Here is a 25,932-nt window from a genome sequence, read left to right on the forward strand (position 1 = left end):
TGTTTCATGCAGTGGGGTCCCGGGGAGAAGGATGTGTCCCCCTTGTCCAAATGGAGGCTGGAGCAGGCCTTCTTTATAAATTTCTATTCAGCAGAGGTGTTCAGATTTCATCAAGAGGAATTGTTACTCTCTGTGGACCCAAGAGCCCGTGTGAAAACCTTGAATTTTAAGTTTGTAAATGGTTATTCAGAGGTGGAGTACCACTTGATGGCTCAGCTGTTAGAAGCTCAATAAAGTGAGTCATGGAGAATAATTATAGTTGTGGAAGAGAGGTGTTGGCGAGAGAGGGTAAGATGAGGGCTGTGGAAAGGGTGACATCTGGGGTAAGTGTTAGGGTGAAAGTAATTATAGGCGAATGCTATCCAGTAGAAATATAATGTGAGCTATGGACACAATTAAACAATTTCCAGGAGCACACATTAATAAAATTAAAAAGAAACAAGTGAATGAACTTTAAGAATACACTTTATATCAATCAATATCTACAAATATTATTTCAACTTATAATCAAAGTAAAAATTTAAAGCAATATTTAACTCTTTTTGGTATGAAGTCTTTGAAATCTGTGTGTATTTATACTGGCAGCAAGTCTTAATGTGAGTTCGCCTCATTTCCAGTGTGCCATAGGCGTATGTGGCTGGTGGATATGGTAGTGAGCAATGCAGTTACAGACGATGAGACCTGGAAGTCCAGCCACTCAAGTTTGCATGGGAGAATCTGAGGAACTCTTAGGGGACCGTAACTTCCCAGCTTCCAAAATGCTGCATAACTAATACTGACCTACAATATAACAGTTCCAACTCTGTTTCAATTGTACTTGTCATTTCTAACATTATTTCTGTGATATAAATTAAAGTCTGGATATAAAAAGTGTTCTTAGAGATGGATTGAATAAATTCTCCTATGAACCAGAAATTAGTAAATGGGGAGAGAGAACATTTTATAACTCAAAAGTAATTCAGAGTGGAAGGAGCTTTAGATGGAAAAGCCAGGAATGATTTATTATCCTGACAAAACCAGCCAGACATGGACATAGGTAGGGGTTATACCACCTCCATTCTGGAGCATAATCAACATTAAAAAAATTATTTGATGAATCTCTACCTAAACCCACCCCGCTCACCTGCCTTTGGGAGAGCCTCAAAAAAAAATTCAACTGCAAATGAGATGTGCAATTTTATGGTCTGTGAACAAGGAATAATATTTGAAATCCCTGAATTTAGAAACTGTTAGGTGTTGTAGAACACAATGTTTCTTGCTAATACAATAAAAAAGAACATTTATATCATCTGCCAATGTGATGACTTAAGTAACATAGAGTAACTACATTTTTCCCCACAATATTATTACAATGAGCACAAATTCTCATCCTATAAGTAAATATCAAACACATTTCCACCTTTTTCATCCTATAAGTAAGTATCCAATACACTCCTACCTTTTAGATGCTTTAAAAAAAAAAGTAATGGTAAGTGATGGCAGAATACCAATGCTACTTTATTTACCCAAATTATTTCATAGAAATGTAAAATTGCTGGATAGATAACGATTATGATAAATTATGAAGGAAATGTCTAGGAGAGGGATTTTCTAACAACAAACTTTGGAATAAAAAGACTTCAAATTTGTGATGGATTGAGCCTCTTAGGAGAGGAAAAATGTGATTGAAATAAATACACACTGATCTTTAGGAACAAGCAAAATAAGGAACTACTGAGTGGTCTGATTTTAAGATCACTTGGAGGCTACCCTCAAATCCCTCCTGAACACTCCAGTGTTAAAGCATTCTTAGAAGCTTATTTGTCTAAAGGTTCCCCAGAGAAATGGCAGTGTGCTACGGAGCTGACACTGTACGTTGGTATCAGTCATTTTTACAAGGTGTGAATGAGAAAAAACACAATGAAAGTCTCAGTCCTTCCTGCTTCCCGCCAGGTCTCTTCCACACGCTCTGCCTCTGCTCCTCCCTTCTAAAGAAAGTCACCTAGGCTCTGCTCAAGACCTTCTTTCCATTCCTGTTGCCTTTAATTTGTAGGTAGACGCTTAGCAAAAGCATTCAATCCCCTGTTTTGTAAATTTCAGGAGGAATAACTTACCTGTGATGATTTTTGGCCACACGTCCTCTGCTCCATCTTGCCCGGAACTCAGACTGCTTCTCTGATCCCAGCTCATCCACTTCGCTCACTGCCAGCCATGGCCTGGCCTGATGATGATTAGCCTGATGAGGAAGGGAAATTCAGAATTATAGCACTTGAAAAGGGAGAGCGACAGAGAACCCACAACTAATTAGAATTTCAAAAGACAGAGGAATTGACTTAGGTTCTAAACATAACAAGGGCTTGAGGGCTGGGTAGGTCGAAAGGGTGTATTTAATAATCTGAATATATAACATAGTGGCACTAAAAGTAGTGAATGACTGAATTCTAAATGACAGTAAAATGAAACATGGGACAGATGTGAGAAGGAGCCATGGAAAGGCTTTAGATAAGAAGAAATAAATAATTATGGAAGTGCATAGTAAAACAGTTCAAATGATGGTGAGTGATTTAATTGCACTTGGGAAGTTTTTTCCTTTTAATCTCTAATTTTCAGAGGTTATTTCAAGTGTTCTTTCCATCCTTGCTTCCCTCACGCAAAATCCTAGGGGAGAGCATTTGGTTGACCACGCTTAGGTCACTTGCCAGCTCCTTGGCTTTGTCACAGGTAGGGGAAGTAGGTTCTGTCAGCTCTTCCTGGCTTCTGTCATTGGAGACAGGAATCTGGAGTTACTGAACCATCAAGACTATACACACTGGGAACTAGGAAATTGTGATGCTATTAGGGAGGGGAAATGGATGCACGACAGCAAAACAAATCAACCAGACACGCATCTGATAAATGTTCCGTACAGTTCCTCAGTCTTGGACTATTTCCTCATCATATCCTATTGTTCATAACATCAGTACAATTAAAAAATGGAAGTGGTATATGTGTGATTAGTTGGATATAAAATTTATACAATATTTTGCTTAGGAGTTTTATATATATATATATATATATATATATATATATATATAATCCCAAAATACTTTATGTATTTGTCCATTTCCTCTTCCTCATTTACTGAAAACATGTTGATCAAACATCTATTTCCCAAGCACTATGTTAGATACAGGAGATGCAAAAGTGAACACAACAGACGTGGTCGTTCTCTGTGTCATGAAGCATGTTACATCAGCAAAGTCACACTGAGGGCAACTCTTGAGATTTTAGTTGATTAATCCAGATTAAACAGGCACTCTCAAAAAAGCAGTGTTTTCTCATTCAAGATTTTTACATCAATTTCATAAATAACATTTCTCAGATTGAATGACTCTAGAAGTATGGGTAAATCAGGAAAAAATAAGTGTGTGTGTGTGTGTGTGTGTGTGTGTGTGTGTGTGTGTACCATATGAACGTAACTGTGATCTCAGTTTAGTTGATTAAACTGTTCAGCCTAGGACTGAGCATGTCTGAGGATTTGTGGTTTAAAGTGGCCTAAAATGAACATAACTTTTTAGTGAAAAAAACCTATAAAAATTTAGGTTTTCTGATGCTTCAGTGATGTGGTCAGTATTTTAGCAGCTGCACAGAATTTTTTTTTTTTTTTAAAAACCTAGTTCCCTTTAAATATTGGGTGACATTTACAAAAATACTTCCTGGCCATCAGAATAAGTTACACTGATGCAGTGAAATTCCATATTCAATTTAAACCTTGCTAAGCTCTCTTTACCTGCAGTCTGACTGGTTCATTTGTTGCATTTCCATTTTGAAAAAAGACTAAGAATGTTCCTGGCAAAGGACTAATTCTAAGGAAAGAGACAGACACATGATCTTGATCTCATTCGAAGACTCAGGGCCAGAGAAGAAAACTAGTTTTGAGTACAGTCTAGTGTTTGCCAATCATATAGTCCTATGGTGTAATCCTCAGGCATTTATTCCTGGGTCTTGGGGAGAGGGGTTTGGAATAAAAACTGGGATCTCTGTCAGTCGCTGGGGACCTAGGAGCTCTACCTGCTAACCTGTGTGACATGGAGGGAAGCCATGTGGGTAGAGATGACGTGTATCCCTCCAGTTGGCATTGCCAGTGGAACGTGGGATGGACAGAGGCGTGAGTTCCAAGGTTTGATCAGAATCTCAGAAGATGTTGGATAGAACTTGGGATAACCTATAATGGGTACCAGCAGGAATCAGTATTGGAAGTGACAGTGGTCGCTTGAGGTGGCCCCAGCAGCAGCTGTGGGATTGACAGGAAGTGCTTTGCCTGCTGCTCTGTGGAGTGGAGATGCCACCACTGATTTCATGATGGATGTGGTCTGAAGACCACAGTGTAGAAACCTTGACACCAGGCAGCAAAGCAGAAGCCTCAGCCTTAGAGAATGAAAATGGCAGATGTTCCAAAAGAAGCTGAGAGGAATGAGTTTCGGCGTCTGTGATCAAAGGACTTAGATTCTCTCCAAAGAAATGAGGGGTGGTTTGAATTAAGGGTAGGAGATCATAATAGTTGTGCCTGAGCTAGAGAAATCCTAAATTAGGGTTGTAATCGTGACCCTAAATCTATCTTCAGATTGGTGTGGCCATTAGAAATACACATGCACAAAAATTTATAATAAAAATGACATGTAAGGGTGCATGTTAAGTGCATAATTCAAATTGTCAGAGCAAATATGTGATGAGAATTGTTTTTCCCCCTAGTGCACATAGCCTAGATTATTTCAGAAGTGATATTGTATAAAACTGTTTATATTGTTCTCATTTGCCCCTTAAGATGGAAAAAGGGTGTTATATGAAATATATAGTACATTTAAAAATATTTTTTGATCTGGGACATTTCAAATATTATTAAGAAAAATATAGGAAAATCATTTGCTTTAGGTTTATGAACTGACCTGGGTTTGTGTTTTAAGATACCGTTTGGCTCCTAAGTGATTTGAACCGCTTTCATTGACTTGGAAGCCTAAAAATATACACTCAGGAAAGCGTCCTTCCTACAGTAATAAAGAAATATTTTATGTAGATACAAGATGGGTGAAATATTTGGTCAGTTTATACAAATCAATTTAAGTTTACTGTCCTACCCCATCCCCTCCTTTTTTTTTTCCCAAATGGAGTACCAGAGTTCTAGAATAATATTTGTCCCATTGGGAAAGGAGCATTTTAATCAAATATTTGAGTTTTGGGAATTTCAACAGCATAAGAAAAGTTTAATTAGTTTTCTTCTCAGAAGGAACTGCCCACCTCCAGGTAATCACACAGATTTGCCCAGGAAATCAGCAGAATGTCTACTGATGTTGTCTTTTCCTGTTTCTGTTAATGCTAAAATTGAAACCATGGGTAACAGTTTACCAGCTGTTGAGCGCAGTCATTTTTCTATCTTCTCTTCAAATTTTTGTGAAACCCCCAATGTATGGCTCTTCGTAAAATAATATTTTATAAAATCTGTCATAAGTCGTTGGTTGGGGAAATAATTTTTATAAGAATTATTTTAATATTCAGAGATACTACTTTATGATTCCAGTTCATTGATGATAGATTCATACATTGAAACCACTGGATTTGTTTATGTGCCAGTAAAATTTATGTGCCTTCAAAATAAAAATGTGAGCACAGGAATCTGTATAGTGGTAAAAAGTATGGTTAAGAATCTTAGAATCATAGAAATGCTAGAAGTAGAGATCATATAGCTGATATTACAGAAATCCAATGAGTCTCCTAATATAAACAGCTACACAGTAAAAGAACTGAGAGAAAGACTTGTTTTCTGATACATTAGTGATGCAATCAGTCTCTTAGCAGTTGGACAGGTTACTAAATTGTTTACCTATACCTCCTAAATATCTGGTGAAATTTTCATTTTCTTTTCATATCTTTATTGGAGTGTAATTGCTTTACATTGTTGTGTTAGTTTCTGCTGTATAACAAAGTGAATCAGCTATACATACACTTATATCCCCATATCCCCTCCCTCTTGCGTCTCCCTCCCACCCTGCCTATCCCACCCCTCTAGGTGGGTGATATTTTCTAAAAGATTTTTTTCTTTTTGCTTCCAGAATAAGTTGCACTATATCAATGAAATTCTGCATAATTTCCAAGTTTACAAGGCCACCATGTTGACTGGAGTTCAATAGTTGCATTTCCATTTTAAGAACAATTTTACTAGAGAAGTTTCTTATGATCTTACATAAACTTTTCATGACCTTATACATGTTTTTAGCATACGTTAGTCCTTAATCTCCAAAAAATTCCATTTAGAGTTTCTTTCAAATATTTTTTGTTTTCTATTAAAGAGATTTAATAGAAAATAAGATTTTCCTTAGCCTTCATCAGATTGATTGACCAAAAACCTTATAAAAAAAGACCCATGGGAAGACCTGAACCCTTTGCTTTATGAGATAGAGTTTAGTTGTCTATAAGTTACCCGATTTTTAAAGAGAAAGTATTATTAATCAATATTGTTTAAACTAAATCTAATAATCCAATATATTGATTGCTTTCATACTGAAGTGTGCTACAGTGTGATGAAAAATATTACTACTACCTGAATGAACCCTTAAGTACAATACATGAATATAAGTAATCATAGATGCAGGGGGGAAGACATAGTTATTAAATGAATGAGGGCACAATCAGAAATATTAGGGGGTGACTGGTGTCTAATATCAGGTCCTTCCTAATTGAAAGGCAGTATTCTAAACTGTATACATAAATTTATGGACAAGTAGGACAATGGTGCCTGGCTTCAACTAGAAAGAAAAAAACACACCTACTTTGGTATTGCTTTTGTAGGACTTTTAAATATGAATAAAAAACAATATATTTATACTTAACCTTTGCATTATCATTATTACTTAAGTAATGGAAAGATCTTCCTGTTTAGAAGTTAGGTGCTTAGGGACCCGCTTTAACTCCAAGGATTTGAGGTCCGGAGGAACACATGATGCATTAATGCCTTGGGGTGCGTCAGATGAGCCCTGCAGCAATTATGCACTCGACAGCACTCCAGTGGTTTGAAAGTTAAAATGCCTGGTAATTTACCATGAGGGAGGGCCTTAGGGGAAGAAAGAATATGGCTCAATTAATTAGTACTTGTTAGCAAACTTCGACTATTACCCTATTTAGATTTTCAAATCACTGGTATCTCAAATACCCACAAGATTTGGAAAAGAAGTAAGAGTAAGCAGTGGAGAAAGCTAATTTGTCCTGCAGCGCACCAGTTTTTGAATATAGTGTGAGCAGTGGAGCCATTTTCACAGGTTAGCCTTTCTATAAAGAAGAAAACGGAACCGGTATCCATTTGCTGTTTTTAACTCTGTGGTTAAAACCTCATGCCTTTCAGTTTGAGTTTCTGGGTAAGATGAATACTCTTGATGACTACCTAGGGATTCCTATGAAAATCTAATAGAAATAAGTTAATTTTGAGAGTTATCTGGAGCTTTATGATGGGTGTTGGTTTTCTATTTAATCACTATATCTCCTAAGTGGCTATTGTAGATATTTTAAAAAATTAATGATTCTTAAAGATTATCTGGTTGTTTTCAGGGTATTATTCAAATACTTTGCAAATTATTGTCTTCGTTCTAAAGGCTTTTCAATCAAATCTCTCATGCATTCATGGTATGGAAACATTGCCTTCAAATAATATCTACACAAAATATAATTATTTTCAATACTTTTAGCTCATGTTCCCCCTTATTTCTGTTCTAATTGCTTTGACTAAAATTTCTAAGAGAATATTGGGTAATAATATTGATAGTGAACATCTAAGTCATAGTTTGAGTTTTCATCACTAGGTTTTTTTTTTTTTTTAGTTTGTTTGGGTTTTGTTGTAGTTTTGTTTTGATACTTATAATAAATTTTGGTTTAAGGTAATCATTCTTTGGTTTAAGGTAATTGTCATATTAAAAAGTAGCCTTGTATCTTTTGTTGCCATTAATTTAAAAAATGTTTGTAAATCAATCTTATAAAAATAGTATTTGAGTGGATTTAGTAAGATAGAGCGTGTCTGAGTTTGACATAATTCCCACTAACTTGCCATTTATTACAACCTCTTGATTTTCACATTTCTGTTTCATACACATATATAAAATGCCTGAACATTTAAACCTGAGACCTTGGTATTAGATTTTCAAAGTGGGGAAAGTAGAAAGTTTTCCCAAATTTATTTATAAAGTTCATGGGAATCAAATTTAATTATAGATCTCTAGGCTTCAAGCCTTTAAAAGGAATAACGTTCAGGAGAATACCCTAGTTTGTAAAATTTTCGTGCACGGCTGTAATCGTAGAATGTAACTTGTTTAGTTATTTAGTTTACGTGCAGGCCTTGTGTTTATTTAACTTACAGAATATTATAAAAAACATGATGATTGGTGATAAAAAGCTGAGTTGAAGCAGGTGGAGTCACAGGAAGAGGACAAGAATGGAACCAATAAACCAATCCAAAAATGGATAGAGGCATTCAGAGCTTCTCTCTCTGGAGCTAATGGGGCTGATTTGAAAGGAAGTGGTTGCCTCGTTGAGTAAAGATGCTTCCCATGATTCACACTAACCTTCCTCTGGTGGGCAATTTCATTCTCACTATTATAGCCCCCAAGGAACTGCATGGGTGCACACTGGAGAATTTCCTGACCAAAGTTCACGTACGGTGTAATTTAAGTAAAAGCCCTGATTACATTCCATGCTGCTCTGAGTTAAAGGGTAGGAAAACCTGATATCTGTGGAAGGGCAGAGGCAAGTACATGCGCCTTCCTCCCCCAATCAGTAAAAACAGCCCAAGAAATGCACTAACTGAGGCTGATTCTAAACATTGAACAGCTAATTCTAGGAAGTTACAAACAAAAGTAGAGTATTGAGAGTATAAAGACCAATTTACTGATTTATTAATTTATGTATCATGCCCAATTGCTTCAATGTAGAACCATAGATATATGTATATATGCAATTGTCAGATTATTCATCTGAATGTAACGGGCAGTTAAATGTCGGCCATATTAAAACCTGTTGTATGTATGTTGCTAAATGCCCTACTTTGAATTTCTCAGTGGGTCTGTTAATTTTCCTGTGAGATGATTTTAGATATATCCAAAAGCATATTCTGAATGATTAGGGCACTTTTAGGAATTTATCCTATTAGTAACCTACCTTCTGGTAATATATACCCTCTCCTAAAACCATCTCACTTTATTAAATCGTGACCTATCCAATGAAACATGAGCAAAGGAACTATTGTTAAGATGAAGTCTGTAGTTTCCAAACTGCTCATAGGTTCCACGTGCTTTCCCATCTTTAACTCTGCCTACTATATTCAGGTTATTGGCCCATCAAGGCAAGATACAACAATAGAAAGGAAGAATTATTTTAGTATTTAATAATAGTAGGTTCTTATTTGATTCATAAGCTGATTTATGTTATAGCAAGAAATTGGCAAAATAGTAATGTGATAAATAATAAATATTACCACTTCACTATCTCAGTAGTGTGAGAACATAGTGATTTAATCCTGCATGTCATTCCTAGTTTGAAACAAAGTTATATGCAAGAGATGCAGCCCCACCCCTCCCTGGGATGCCAAATCATCTTTATCTGGCTCTATTTTTCCCCCACATCATGTAGTACCATTTCATAAACTGTAAAATATACATATTTGTTTGCTTTTATTCTTCCACTCACAGAATGTAAGCTCTGTGAGGGGAGGGGTTTTTGAATGTTTGTTTTGCTGATATATTCACATAATAAGCACTCAGTAAATACACCTTAAATAATTGAATGGATCTGAAACATCATATCCGCATAAAGTGACCCTGTACGACTTAATAATAATTTGAGCAAAAACATCAGTTAAAAACTCAACTCTGGGACCACTGAGGAAGTTTGGATTCCATTACTTACTTTATTATATTGTAACTTTGGGAGGCAGAGAATAATTGGGGAGCATCCACTAACAAAACATGCTTCCCATGTCTTTATGCTTTTGTGTCTTTTTTCCTTTGCCTATGCTTCTCCTTCCAATAAAAATTCCTTGCCCCTTTATTTCTGATATGGCTAATTCCTAATCACATTTTAAACTTACTTCAGGTGATATATTTCTCCAGGAAGTCCCCAGTATAGGCTAGATGCTCCTACCACACACTCCAACAGACCTCTGTCCCTTAGACGATATTAAATCACGCTGGATTGAACATTAGGTTCCCTGTCCTGTCAGTGCACTGTGCTCTGAAAGCAGAGCCACTGTTTTCTGTTTGTTCTTAAAATCCAGACATAGTGGTTGGTTCCTAGAAGGACTCAATGAAACAACAAAGGGAATGGGGTCTTGAAGGAAAAGAGAGAGGGGATGGGGAACAGAAAGGACAAGAGGAATAAAGTGTGATAAAAAGGTGATAAGTTTTGGCTCATTTTAATCAAGAAACAACATCTAGACAATGGAAGGAGTTGGGTATTACAAAAAGTTTCCAAAAAAGGTTTATCTAACGAATGAATTCAGATAATAGTATGAGTACCTCTGTGTGCCAGGCACAATTCTAGGCACAGAGATTATGTTTTTACCCTCATGGAGCTTGTATTTTAGAGTAAGAGACAGACGACAGCAAGTATAATAATGCATATGTAAAACGATACACAAGGAACTGTAAAATGTAGTATAAAATACAAATACCTTGTAAAAATATATGAATCCTCTAAATACATAATGTTACAGAGTTGGAGGATTTTTAAAGAGAATCAGTGGATTGCCTCTTTGCTCAAGATCCCTTCTAATTCTTTACTTGTAAAATGCTATTTGCCATATCCCAGAATGCAAAGTAGAAAATAAATCACTCCAGGAGTGGCGTTTATAACTTACATGTGTGTCTCAACCCACACTGAATGTAGAAGGCACACTTTGCATAGATTTTGAAACCGTATGGAGACCTTGAAGGGGCCCATCTTCCAGCTGAGTGGGAAAGCCTCAAGCCCTGAGGGGAGGTAGCGTCTGGAAGGCTCCTGGTGTGCAGGCCTCCTCTCACTCAGCTGGGCAAGACCCTCATTTCTCAACTGACAACAGGGATGAAAATGGTCTGAGAACCTACAAGCCAGATCAGCTTCTCCAGACCTGTGGTTAAAAATGACTTAACTTTGTTTATTCTCCAAGGACTTGATTCACTTGCCATTGTTTATTAATAAGTCATTTCAGTAGACAGAGGATTGGAGTTTTGTACTGGATCGGAGGAGTTTCCAGGATATGGGCACCAATAGCTGACTGATGCTGCCATGGCAATGTAATAAGGAATACACCACTATTTTTGCTTTAGTAAAGGTGAATTATTTTGCCAGCATGTGAAAGGGTATACTTAGAGTATCACAGTGCTTTGTGTTAAAGGGGAAAAAAACAACAATTACTGTGAATGGGGTAGAATTACTGTGTTATTGCAGTACATAAGACTTTGATTACACACTGCCAAGATTCATATCAGCCTAGTAGTTGTTGACAGATAAAGTAACAAAAATGAAACATTTATTTTTTCTTTATTGAGATCTCAAGGGAAAGCAGATTTTCAGTTCTTACTTCATTGATAGAACAGAGACTGACAGCAAAAATGTGTCGGTCCAGAAATATAAATTTTAAGCCTAGGTTCGTATCAAAATTCCATTTAGTCTTGGAGCTGCTGTTGGGATTATTTTTGATCTTAAAACAAATATATTATGGGATATCACAGTATACTTGGTATGTACAATATTAAGCCTTCCCTGTGGGCCATACTTGCAAAATTATTGTTGTTTTCAGTTGACGAAGCTTTATTTCTTTTGCAATGTTTGAGGCAACTTGAGGTATCGTCAGAGTAGGTGACATTTTACCGAATGCAAATTACTAGCAACAGACTGCTATACATTTCAGTCTGCAGGAAGTATGAAACTAGATTTGGAAAATTGATAACAGACCTTTTTTCTCTATTACAAAGTCATATTTGATGCTACAGTTTTGTTATCGACATAAGGACAAAAGTTAGTGGGAAATGTGAAGTGAGAACTTTGGGTTTGTGTCGTTGAGATTGTTGATGTCTTGGATAAAATTTCTGGCTAAATCATTTGTACCTTTCCTTCATGTTACTTAAGTTGACATAACAAAAGAGACCTGTGAACAGGCCCCTTATACTTTCCTTCCTTCCTTCCCTCCCTCCCTCCCTCCCTTCCTCCCTCCCTTTTATTTTTTAATTTTTTTTCTTTCTTTCTTTTATTCCTTCATCCCTCCCTCCTCCCTCTCTCTTTCTCCTTTCTTTTTACTCAGCTAGCAATTGTGGAAATTTTGCTATAGTTTCTCATAATTACGATGTTACTAAGTTGACTGGAATTCTGGACACAATGACATGATATACTTTGTGAATTATATACAAGTGGGTAAATAGAGTCATCCGTGAACTCTAAACATCATTATAATCCAACGGTGTCCATTTCTTGAGTATATCCTAGAAACAATTTGATTAAAATTTCAAATTATTCTTCTAAAGTCTACATTTGAAAATTTTCCCGTTAATTTTTTTAGCAACAGACAGATAGCATGAACTTGTTTCTTGAATTACCTTTTCTGACCTTTTGCAAGATGATAATTACAAAAAAAGGGAAGCCTGGAAGACTTGTAAAAAATTAAGCTTATAAAGTAGCTAAAATGGCCCTTCTGTGCTGGTGTCGATTTCAGAATTAACATTTTGGTTCATGTGCTTCTAATAATCACTGACCCTTACTTCATGTACTTTCCACAGGAAATGAATACAGCAGAAATTACTTTGACCCACTGACGGATGAGGAAATACACCCAAGGCAGTATGGGATGGAGGTCAGCGGAGAGGGTGAGCTAGAATTAAGTATGTAATTTTTGTGTCAGAATATTCTTTTCCATTCATGAAAATGAGGTGACAAAGATCACACATGCAGTTCCATTTAGATTTTGCAGCTTACAATTTAAATGGTAAGTTTTAACCACTAACAACATGACAGGCAGCGAAGATAATTTTTGATCAAGGACAGGAAGCTGGTCAGATAGAGAAGCAGGACTTGGCGTTCATCTGATGCTGCTCTGAGCAGTTTGCTGCCGTCCTAAGGCCTGTGTGATGCATATGGGCAGCATTATCACTTTACAAATGCCATCTCAGCTCTTCAAGTTTAAAATGAGCCTTCTTCAATAAAATTCATCCAACATGTGAGATTTCCATACCCAGAGACTATTGAATTCTTTCATTGAAGACGTGGATCCACCATCTAAGTTCTGAACCACAGAGGTGCAGTGATATGATGGTTTCCTCTTCTCTAATGTCGATTCTAGGTGTGGTTGTAAGATAACAATTTAAGATTGCTCCTTGTGGGCCTCCCACCGTGCATATTTGGTAGTTTACAAAGCACTCTAGGGTGTACAGAGGTTATTGAGATAGTGACAGTGACAGATATTACTTAGAGTCATTTGCAACCCAGAAGATCATATTTCACCATGGGGCTCCAGACATTGTATCAGCCTCTCCATGGGAGGAACATGTCTGATGTATGTATGTATGTATGGGATGAGAACATGTTTGATGTATGTGTGTTTGTATCTGTGTTCTAATTGTATGACTGGAGTGGTCATCCAACTTGGCATAATTTATGTTCGGCTCTATCCAATGGTAGGACATCCACATAATGACCCTCTAAGCCCTCTTCTAGAACCATGTTCTTCTGATGATTATTATTTTTTTTTGGTAGTGACATGACCTTGTTGCTTTACCCTTGTAAAAGGGTACAGTAGTTCTTACATTCGCTATTATACCGCAGTGGCATATATAAAAGAATCTAAGAACACCTAAATTTGTTGTTTCTGTAGTAAAAAATATGATATATCCAGAGTAGCTAGTGCAAAACAGTCATTCATTTTGATCAGATGCTTATATATTCTACGATTTGAGAAACTATAATGGCTTATTCTGAAATGATTCTTGTGTAGTAGATGTCATAATCCATTGAATATGAGATCCTTTTTATTGGAGAAGTATCACATTACAAGTGCCCTGCAACATGCATTTTAAAGTCATTGTTCCAATTATCACTGATATACAAAAGGGTTTTTTTGTTTGCTTCTTTTAGAGCAAGACAGCATATTGAACAGAATTTGAGTCTATGACCTATAAAATAACTAAATAGCCATGATGATCAGTAATTTCTTTGTGATTACATTGCATGTCTATAAATTAGCTGATGAGAAAGTTATCATAAATATGTTCTTTTAGCACCCCTACAAGTTGATAATAGAATTCTCTATGATCGATTAACAGAGCTGTTTCATGAGAATGGGCAAGGAGGATCCCAAGGTTAGAGACCAATTATTTCCAGTCTTTTATATTAACATCAGTCGTAAATTAATTGAGATGGTTTCATGCAAATGCTAGCCTGGTTTTTCTAACTATAACCATTAATTGATGACCTATGTAACGTTTTGATGGCTGCAAATATTTAATACAGCTAAAGTTGGGGGGAGGAATTAATTATGGCCCAATTTCCTATAATTACATAGAATTTATAATCCTAAACAGCAAAAATGATTTAACAGACCTGCTGTTGCAGGATCCTACCATGTCGTATGGTATGTTTGGATTCACTAGTTTATGAGGCTATATGCCATTCGTTTTAAAGACTGTTGCTTAGGTTGTAAACAAATTCTTGGAGGTGAAAAAAGACAGTATAGTGTTTTCAGTCTTAGCATGAGAATTCATACTTGTGAATGTTAGGCTCCTTAGGTAAGAAATTCTTATGTGTATTAATCTAGGAACTTAAAGGTAATCCTTTAAAACCTAAATTTCAAATTCTTAGTTTAATACATATAAATTCATGCCAGAACCACACTGGAGTTTTTACCAAAACATTAAGTGCAAGTTTCTGTATATACGTGATTTCAAATTCACAGGGAATAATTCTATTAAGTTTTTTTCTCAGTATGTGTTTAGTTTTTCTCAATCATTTTTTCTCACTTATTCAGATAACTCCTTATGGTACTTATGAGGAGAAGGCACTGATTATAGTTGTCTTCTAATAGTTCTGGTTATTATTTCTATTGAATTTATGCCTAGACCTCACCATTTGCTGTGTGACCTTGGGCCAATTTCTTAACCTTTCCTTGCTATTTCTGCCAAATGGACATATAATACCTGCCACGATGGAATAATTATGGGGATTAAATTATTAATTATTATATCAGCAGAGATGATAAGCACATACATAGAATGATGAAGATACTGACGATTGATGCTGATGATAAAAATATTAATTAAGCATTTCTTGAGTGCCTACTAGGTACCTGGCACGGTCCTAAGCACTGTTCTAAATAAGGTAAATAGTAACTTATTTAAACATCATAGCAGCCCTAAAGGTTAGGTCTCATTTTTGATCCCCATTTACAGAATAGTACCCCCTAAAAATTTTATTTCCACCTAGATTCACCACCCCTTTAGTTCTTTGCTATTAGTTTGTGTAGCCAATTTTTTATTTCTTTTTGTGTTTATGAATGAAGCAAATTTGTTTCTCAGGCCAGCCTGAGCCCTCATTCTGAGGGATCCTAATTCAGATGATGTATTAGGCAGGATTCTCCAGAGAAGCAGAATCCAATAAAACCAACAGAAAGAGAGAGAGATCTATTTTAAAATTTGGTTCTCATCTTTGTGGGACCTGGCAACTCTGAAGTCCTTAGGGCAGACTGGCAGGCTGATTCAGGGAAGAGTGATACGAAGTTCAGGAAGGAGCTGAATTTTGCAGGGCAACAGGATGGAAACTCAGGTAAGCATTAATGTTGCACTCTTGAGACTGAAGTTCACAGGGCAAGCCAGTAGGCCAAGAACTCAGACTGGATTTTCTCTGTTGCAGTCTTGAGACCAAATTCCTTCTGTTTGGGGAAACAGTCTTTGCTCTTAAGGCTTTCAGCTGATTGCATGAGGCCCACCCACATTATGGAGAGTAATCTGCTTTTCTCGAAGTCTACTGATTTAAATGATAATCACAATATTACCTTCATGGCAACATCTAGATGGTTTTTAACCAAATAACTGGACACCACTGCCAGCCAAGCTGATATATAAAATCAAGCATCACAAATGGTTATTTTAAATCAGTCAGGCCTCTGTATTTTTAGTGTAATATCTGAGTCAGCAAATATACATTGAATACCTTTTTTGTGTGTGCTAGACATTGAATAAGGCACCTGTATACCTAACGTGTCCCTTCCATATGACAACTCGTTGCAGCTTGGAGCCCTTGAAACCACCAGTTTGCACAGGTAGCATTTACAGGTAGCATCTAATAGGTCTTCCAGTATCATTTATGAGCTCACAAGAGTTTTATGGCATTTATAGAATAGTCAGGAAATTCACCATGTATTTCATAGAGGAGGATATAACCGAGACTTAGAAAGTTTAAAGACGTATACAAGGCGATGCAGTGTACAGTGAGCAAAGAAGGAAGACCAGCAGTTCTCTGTATACTGCACCCTGCATTTCCCTCCAAAAAAGAGGCTCTCTTCCATTGGTTAAAAATGTCAAGGTTCTTGTTAAAATCCTAACATTGAAGGCATGGAAAATTCCATATTTTACCTGCCAGTATTTTTTTAGAGACTGGAAGAGAGAGGATTGCTTTATATTTACAGCATGCATCTAGCTAGATGAGTAGATACATTTTGTAGATGATACTGATTTCAGATGCTAGAGAGAGAAGTGAAATACACTACCATTTATATAAGTGCTGGCATTTCTATGCAAATAAACAAGGCAGGCCAAATAAAGTCCCTCTGTGTGTACAGAGTTCAGAAACTGTTCTCGGGGATCCTAACTCGGGAAATGAACCCAAGAGCTCTGGCTTCTCCTAAAACCATTCATCTCCCAAGCTGGTTTCAGCAAAACAGCAAGTACATGGTAAGATGTTGAAGTAAACAGCATGTAATACCAGTGCACGGAAAAGCACAGTATCTACACTTCAAGATGTATTTGGTAAGAGGGAAAAAGACATTAAAGCACAGCTGTACGTTGCTCACTTTGGGAATATGGCAGGATGGACAAAGTTTGTTGGCAGGTAGTTAGTTTTTAATCTTAAAACCTGGGCTTTACTGATTTCCCAGCACATCAAGCATAAATAGTTCGCTAAATTGTTGATGATGAAAAAATGAAACTTGATCCCATGTAAGAAAAAAGGTGGTTAAATTACTGTGTGTTTAGTGACACACGTTATGTTAAAGTGACAAAGAGCGAGTGGAATTCATGTGATCTTCTTGGGGTAAACAGATGAGAGCATCGTGGAGGAGACTTTGGGTTCTGAAGAGCTGGTGAGTTCTGGTAAGATCCTTGGACTCTACAAAGAGGACGGTGAAGCCACCTCTTCTTACAGCGAGGAGACTGAAAGATACGCCCAGAAAGACATAATTCTGCCTGGAAGTTCTTCACTGGAACAGGTCAGCACTAAAATCTATATCAAGAAATGTAAAATAATCTCGCTTTTTAAAATAACAAGTTGAAATGTCGGTCCTGCACATCGTCTCCTGATTTTACTTAGCAGCACACCCCTTCCTGGCTTGATCCACGACTTTCTGAGACTTTCTGCTTGTTTTTCATATACATTTTACCATGCACAGCTTATACTGTCTTACCAATATCAGTCCTAGCCCTTGCACCACTTAGTTTGACTTCACCTTTTAAAATTTCATGTTAGAGTGATAATTTCTAGCATATGATGAAGTATCTATAGTAAAACCTGAAACCAGCGTGAACTTACTTGGATAAAATTAAGAAATGACTTGGACCCATTTGCATAAACACCATATAAATATGTGAATAATCTCATATTTATGAAGTCACCATTAAGGGACTTGGTTTGTGCAGTGTTGTAACTAGTTCCAACAAGGGAATCTTTAGCCTGTGGATTGTGTTGGCTTCAGAGAGATCCTTTTTGTTTCCTGTACCTATAGTTTCTATTTATGTGGAACGTAATATCATATGCTCTGGTTTACCAAAGAGGGGAAAAATATTTTTTCTATGTAGTCACCTTATCCATCTTAAATAAAAATACAAGAATCCCACAAGTCTAGGTCTGTGTGTGTGTGTGTGTGTGTGTGTGTGTGTGTGTGTGTAGTTTTTTGTGAAAGGTAAGCTGATTTAGGATAAAAAGGAAAAAAGTATATTATCAAGTGAGGAAGACTGTTCTCAGTGATGTCTTTTATAATATCAGGTCACAAGTGGAAATATTTTCCACTTCAGAATTGTGGGAAAGTTGTTTTGTTTTGGGGGGGTATTCTCTAATTTGGAGTGTGAAAGTTCCATAACAGAGTTTATTTGTTTCATTTGTGCCTCTTATATCTGAATATCTTGGACACATTAAGGTTAAATCTATTTTGAGCTTTCTTAAGTAAATGACCCTAATTAACAAGTACAGTCTTTCCTAACATAGGCACTACTCCTGTAGTGGGTTGAATTGTGTCCTCCCAAACTGCCTAATCCCTGGTAGCTGTGACTATGAACTTATTTGCAAGTAGAGTCTCTGCAGATGTAATTTAACTAAAGATCTCTAGATGAAATCATCCTGACTTTAGATGATTGGACCCTAAATCCAATGACCAGTGTCCTTAGTAGAGAAAGGAGAGAGAGATTTGAGTATCTGAGTCACAGACACACATAGTGCAGAAGCCATGTGAAGACAGAGGCAGAGATGGAGTGATGCATCTGTAGGAAAAGGAACACCAAGGACTGCCACAGTCACAGAAGATAGAAGAGAGGCACAGAGTGGATCGTTCCCTAGAGCCTCACAAAGGAACCAACCGGGACAGCAGACCTCTCACGGCAGAACTGTGAAACCATAAATTTCTGTTGTTTGAAGTCACAGAGCTTGTGATAATTTGTTACTGCAGAAGTAAGCAACAAATGCTGCTCCAAGGGTGGAGGATCCCAGGAGCAAGATTACACCACCTCATGGCTATTTTAACAATGTTTTGTATCTTTATCAAGACAGGGCTCTCAAAAGACACTGAGGTGAAAACAAATGCATGGCTCTGTCTTTGCATATAACGCTTTTTAAACGATTATTTTCAGATGTATGCTCTGCTCCATTAACAGTTCCACATTTCCATTTATTTATTTATTTAATATATTTTTTGTACCACGTGGTGCCATTGTATGTATTTCAATTTACCATCATGCTTTACAGAACAGCACATGGATTCCTTTAGGATATGTAGCTTGTGGATTTTATATCCTCATCCTGTAAAAGGTAAGCTGAGGAGTGGAGAGCTCACCTGCTGTGCCCCTTGAGCTCGGTTTCTGCATCTGTAAATGGGTGGAAGTGAGATCTGCTTCAGGGCATTGTTAGCAGGATGAGATGAGCTAGCGGTCAAGAATCCAGCACAAAATAGGTGCTCATTAAACGGCGGGGCACTAGAGAGAGAAAATATTCTGTGGCCCCTTCTCAGGCCAATGCTCATCATGTTCTCAGCCTCACCGTGTCAGGAAGTTCTCTGAACACCCAAGTCAGCATTCTATGTGGGAAAAAGCTTCAGATCTGGTATTAGAGCTCGTGGCTTCTCCTTGGTTTGGATATTTATGTGAACTTGAACCTCTATGTAAAATAGGGCTGAAAAATTTGAGCCTCTTCTGGTTGTGGTGGAGATTAATGAGATGTGTCCAAGTGCCTGGTAGTAAATGTTTTCCTTTTCTTATGAGTCATTTTATGTACTTGTTGAGACTCTTACCTATTCTTACTTTTTATTGCTATTGTAATGGTGAACTGACACTTAGAAAAAGTCAAAGCTTTTAAATGGAGATGGGGGCTGATCCCAGCTGTGGTGAGTGCTGCTGGGTGAATCCCTTCTCTTAAACTATTTATCTATACCTGTTAATTTATATGAGGACTGGGTTGGTTGCTTCTTGCCCCAACATTATAGGGCCTTGTTGTGGTGGTGAATACAAAAGAATCTAGATCACAAAAAGATATTAAAGGAATTTACGAAGAGGTTACCATGTGGACTGGTCTGTTAAAGAGATTACTACATGAAATCCCATCAGACATAGAGATCCTGACACTCCATATGCATCTTGGAGGGGACAAAAAAAAGAAACAAGAAAAAAATTGTGCAGAGTGAGAGAACTCTCTTAGTAAACTCTGTGACACCTTGGGGCCCCAAGAACACCTACTGTGGGACCACTTTTTTCCTCTCCAAACAGAACAAGACACAGAGAGATGAAGAATTTGCCTTCTCACTTTGCAAAAGCATTGTGTGTGCTTGTGTGTGTGTGTGTGTGTGTGTGTGTGTGTGTGTGTGTGTGTAGGTGTTGGCGGGTGTGTCACAGAGCCCAGCTGGACCAGCATCACTTCCCTCCCATGATTCTGATGTGAAACTGATGAGAAAATCACTCATGGAGTCTACCTTTAGTTAGCGGGATGTGACACTGATGTCAGTAATGCCACAATCACACCTGAAACAATAGGGAGCGTCATCCTAGGTAAGTCACCCTGGTTAAGCTCTCTTAGGTGAGCTTAGGTAAGTTACTCGCTGAGGACTTCCAGAAGTACTTGGAGGAGAACTTTGCATTTGGCTGAGGTCTCATGATGAAGGTGGGAGCCTGTGAAATCTGGTGATTAACGGGACCGCTTGTTATTCCACACTAATCAGTCCACATGAGGTAGGCTGGTCCTGCAACTGTGTCAGAAGGATGCTACAGGTGATGTTTCTAGTACAAGGCAATTGAGACAGCAGGGCACCTCAGGGCATGATGAGATTATGAGGGATAGCACCAAAGAGCAGTGTTGGACTGCAGGGGACACACACTCTTGGGGTCAATTAGAAGATCACATTTCCAGGGTCATGCAAATGATAAAATATTATTTTTATTGTTACCATAGGGCAATTTAGTGGCTTAAGTATATAAAGCTACTTTAGAAATATTTGGGCTGACTTTTTATATCCCATTGATATTGGAAAGCTGTGGAAAAGACATTATGAAATGACTCAGCTCTGAGAAATTATCCAGTCAGGAATAAAACGAATCAATTAAGTGCATAGTTATAACAGATTTAATCACAGAGGAAATCCAAGGAAACAGTAATACATTGTCTTTCAAATAAACATTGAATTAGAAATAAAATAATTAAATTTTCCTTTTTAGCATCAGGAGGCAGTGTTTTCCTGGACATTTCTTATTATGTATTGTATGTGATGTACCTGTCCCTAATCAGTTACATGTAACTAGGTTTTCCTCTGAATTTTAAATATAAACATTCCATACATTTAGCTTATTCAGTTAAGAAACCATGCTTTAAGGACTTTTTAAAATGACTCATGTGTAGTATCCGATGGTAGTCAGGGAAAATTATTTTACGTTTTCATCTTGATTGTAACAATGAAGTAAAGCATTTAGAGTAGTGGTGGATTAGGCATGTTAGCCTGAATTAAGCGTCTTCCAGGGAAGCATTCTGAAAAGCTTGCCAGTGTGTATTGGCAGCTAACGCTACTTTTCTAAATTCTTTAAAACTGCCTGGCATTTGGCAATGGGCATGAATCAAATATGACTGTATGTGTGAGTGACACTCAAGTCTGAAGTCTGATTCTTGAGTATGAGAGACAATGTAAAAATGTAAAATCTATAATAAAATCTCTATACATAAAAGATGCATTTCATATGATACTTTAACACATTAGCCAGTGTATTTTTTTCTGTAAGCCAGAAACATATATTCTGCTCTGTGGTTAGTATAGGAAACTTTTTGGAGGGAAAATGGATTTTTAAAAATCACTGGAGACATTTACACGAGCTAAACTTCTATTTTTTTACTTAACCAACATAGTAGCTCATCTATCATTGCTTAAATACTACATTAAATATAAGTTAATATATAACGAATATTATAAGGTGGAAGAGAAGAGAACAAACTACTTCATAGTGAAAAAAAAAGCAATAGTGATTTTCCACATGTTACTTCAAAGGAAATGACAATGACATTGTCATTTTTATAGTTTGTGAGTGTCTGTAACATTCAATGCCTTTTCTAACGTAAGCGGGAAAAATGCCATATTATTATAAATGTGAAAAGTGGTTCTAAAGAGTAGAAATATAATTTAACAAACTAAAAGGCTCATGGAATCCTTTTCAGTTTTAACAGTTGGTTAAGCCTATACAAAAAAAATTTACTATGTAATTTATGGCACTCAAATTTCTCATTATTTTGCCTCCATTTTATTTATTTACCTTTTAAGTCCTCCTTGGTTGCTTGATATACATTCTGAACATCCCAGAATGTTCAGGAAATGAAATGGTGCAGATGGAGGCATTCTTGCCAAGGCTGACTGACATTTAAGGAGAGACAGGTTACCATCTAGAATGAATAAACACATTTTAGTAATGTTATCTTTGCTCTGAAAACCTAATCCAATCACAATCGTTTATTGTTCATTCTGGCCAGAGATCTTCTTACCTATAGTAAAACAACTGAACATTTCTGAAACAAAGATATTGATGAAAGCATTTCTTGTTTGGTTGTTTTAAAGCAAAGCATGTTACTTTTTATATAGTAACTGTTAAAAATTTTACCATATTGAGAATGCCACACTGAACATGATTTTATTGTGTATAGTTTTGAAACAAAACAGCCACATCAGATTGACAGGTGATTTAATAATTCCACCCTCTTTGACCAATTATTCCCATTCCCTTATAGATATGTTCTTGTATAACCCAACTTCCTTCAGAAACTCAGCCATCAATTTTACACCAGCAAATGAAAATCTGTGTTGAATAAGAAGTGAGAATACTACATGGTTTTCAAGAGAAAGGAACTCCCATATTTAATATTAAACACTTACATTAGTACTTAAATAAATAAGATACTTCTGCTTTATTCCATGAGCCCACTACAGAAGGGCCATATCTTTTTTATTTTCAACACAAAACACAGGACCTGGCAGGAAACAAATTTTACCCCCATTAAATGCTTTTTGATGAATGAATGAATGAATAAATGCTACAGATAACTGGCTGGGCAAACTTATCATGGATACTACTGACACATAAATACTCCTTGATATGAATTTTCTCTACTACAGTTCTAATGTCATTGTGTGGAGTGTTGTGATTTGGTATTTCCATGCATATCATCTAAATTACTGTTAAGATATTTGTGTTGTAGAGTAGAGAAAAAGGCTGTTTATTTTTCCCAGATTTATTGAGGTATAATTGACAAATAAAACTAATATATTTAGAGTGTAAAACATGATTTGGTAAACATCTGTGTTTTTGTTTTTGTAAGAATCCTTAAGATCTACTCTCTTAGCAAATATATAAATATTTGTAAAACACAGTATTAATAATTGTAGCCACCATGCTGTACATTAGATCTTCAGAACTTATTCAACTTGTAACTGAAAGTTTGTAACTTTGATTAGAATCTCCCAATTTCTCTTACCTTCTACTCCTGGCAACCATCATTCTACTGTTTCTATGAGTTCTACTTTTTTTTTTTTTTAAGATTCCACACATAAGTGATACAATACAGTATTTGTCTTTTTATATCTGTTTTATTTCACTTATCATAAAATTCCCAACAAATTAGTTATAGAAGGAATGCACCTCAATATAATAAAGCCATCTGTGACAAGCCCACAGCGAACATCATACTCAATGGTAAAAAGCTGAAAGCTTTTCCTCTAAGATCAAGAATGAGACAAAGATGCCCACTCTAACCACTTCTATTCAACATGGTACTGGAAGTTCTAGTAGAGCAATTAGATAAGAAAAATAAAAGGCATCCGAATCAGAAAAAAAGGCTCTTTAATAATATAATAGCTAACATTCACTGCATACCTACTGATACTATTCTAAGAACTTTGCATAATTTAACCTCACAATTGCCTTAAGAAGGTAGTGTTATTGTCTCCATTTTATAGAAGAGCAACCGGAGACACAGAGAGGCTGAGTAACTTGGGAAACGTTCTACAGCTAATAAGTTGCTGAGCCAGGATTCAAACTTAAACAGTCTTAACCATCACACTATACTGTTGGTGGCAGTTCACAGTGTTCAAATTTTATATCATTCACCTGGCACATTACATTTCGGAGGGAGTGAAATTCCAGGCCAATTAAGTGCTTTTGACATTCTTTAAATTATTCTGTAGAGAATGTAGACCAACACATTTTATAACATTATTTCATATTGTATTTGGTTAAACCAAGAAAAACAAAGTTGAGGCATATTTACAATAGCTTAAAGACTCAATGGCATTCCTTGTAGTTGTGCTGGCAAAACAACATCCAAGAAAGAATGAATTACATAATAATCATTCATTTATTTTTGAAAATACAGAACATTTAAAAAATTTGACTAATATCTTCACCCTACCTACCAGTGAATTCATACCTTACATACCTTCTCCCACTTTATAAAAAGGACTGTCATTCCCCAAATATGTGCCACATTTAAAAAAAATTCTTATCCACAGTCCCTAGTTGGTCACATCTTACTGTCATTTCCTTGAGGAAGCCCAATCGTTCATGTGTCTCTTCTCACAACTTTTCTTGTATTTTCTGAGTAAATGGTGTATCTCTTTATCATGCTCTTCCTTTCTGGAAGTTAGGAATTTCATTCTGTTTGTTTGTGTGTCTTTCTACTCAACACCCAGCGTGGAGTTCAGTATTTGCTAACTAGATATTTATTGAATGGGCATTTGATACATAACATATTGGATAAATGAATAATTGCAAAAATATCTGAACCTTTCACTTCCTGAATTATATTTTTATGAAGTCAAGAATCCATTTAGACTTGTCATCTAAGACTAAACAAAGTGAATCACAGTATAGTCATGACCGAATGTTGCCACTCTTTGTATTCTTCAACTCCAGCTGCCATAACAAAATACCATACACTGAGGGGCTTAAACAACAGATGTTTGGTTTTTCACAGTTCTGGAGGCTGGAAGTTTGAGATCAGGGTGCCAGCATGGTTGGTTTCTGGGGCGAGCCCTCTTCCTGGCTTATTGGTGCCTGCCTTCTCCCTGTATCCTCACATGGTAGGGAAAGACAGAAAGGAAATAATCTCTCCAGTGTCCTTCCTTAAGAGGGCACTAATCCCTTCATGGTGTCCCTACCCTCATGACCTCATCTAAATATAATGATCTCTCAAAGGCCCCTTTGTCTGATTACAATCACACTGGGAAATAAGGCTTAAACATATGTATTTTGAGAGAACACAATTCAGTCCATAGAACTCTCCTTTAAAAAATACTAGATTTTCATGAAAACTTTTCTACATAGATCTTAGCTCATGAAAAATTCATTTACCCTGAGTATGGAAGGATGGACTTGTTTCACAAATGTTTCAGCTGAAGTGCTTCTAGTGGCTGAGTGCTTCGTTTATTTTAGGATAGAGCTTTGGATGGGAAAGAAGCCCTGGGCTTAGAATGAACACTGCTCAGAGATGGGTGGACTGCCAAGGCTTTGAGAAGGTGTAGTCCTTCTTGCCTATCAGAGACCCAAAGTGGTCTAAACATATTCCTGGAAGAAGATGTTGACATGTACTTTTAGGGAGAACAAAGTAAAATAAAATTGCTTATCTTATTGCTAATATTTAGAGACTTTTCTTCAATCATTGGAAATTTGATTTGTACCATAATAATTCTGTGCCATCTATCAATTTGGAAAGGACAAAATCTTTCAAAACATGTACTGAATAGGTACCATTTTTGCTATTTAGATGGCTCATTTGTACTGTTTAATCTGTTGGAATCTAGAACGGTACAACGGAAGATAGTTTGAAAAGGAACAGAAAATAAATTTATATTCATGTAATTGAAATTTTCTAGCAAAAGCAATGATTTGACTCTAGGTTTCTCTAAGTGAAAATTTAGACTACCTCATTTTCAAAGAAAAGTGAGGTGAAATTTTGTGTGTGTGTGTGTGTGTGTGTGTG

The 25,932-nt window shown here is 36.6% G+C and overlaps 1 protein-coding gene across 1 annotated transcript in view; it reads left to right on the forward strand.

Annotated features, from left to right (window-relative positions):
* Positions 1 to 25,932, forward strand: part of LOC136129709 (uncharacterized) — a gene marked incomplete at its 5' end in the record, with an annotated part of 268,536 nt that overhangs the window by 2,604 nt on the left and 240,000 nt on the right. Inside the window, 3 exons of the mRNA XM_065886016.1 lie at positions 12,744 to 12,830; positions 14,250 to 14,318; positions 17,271 to 17,465. Of these exons, the coding sequence (XP_065742088.1) occupies positions 12,744 to 12,830; positions 14,250 to 14,318; positions 17,271 to 17,465 (351 nt within the window). The remainder of the gene's footprint in view (positions 1 to 12,743; positions 12,831 to 14,249; positions 14,319 to 17,270; positions 17,466 to 25,932) is intronic.

The sequence above is a fragment of the Phocoena phocoena genome, chromosome 10, assembly GCF_963924675.1.
Source record: "Phocoena phocoena chromosome 10, mPhoPho1.1, whole genome shotgun sequence".
NCBI lineage: Eukaryota > Metazoa > Chordata > Mammalia > Artiodactyla > Phocoenidae > Phocoena > Phocoena phocoena.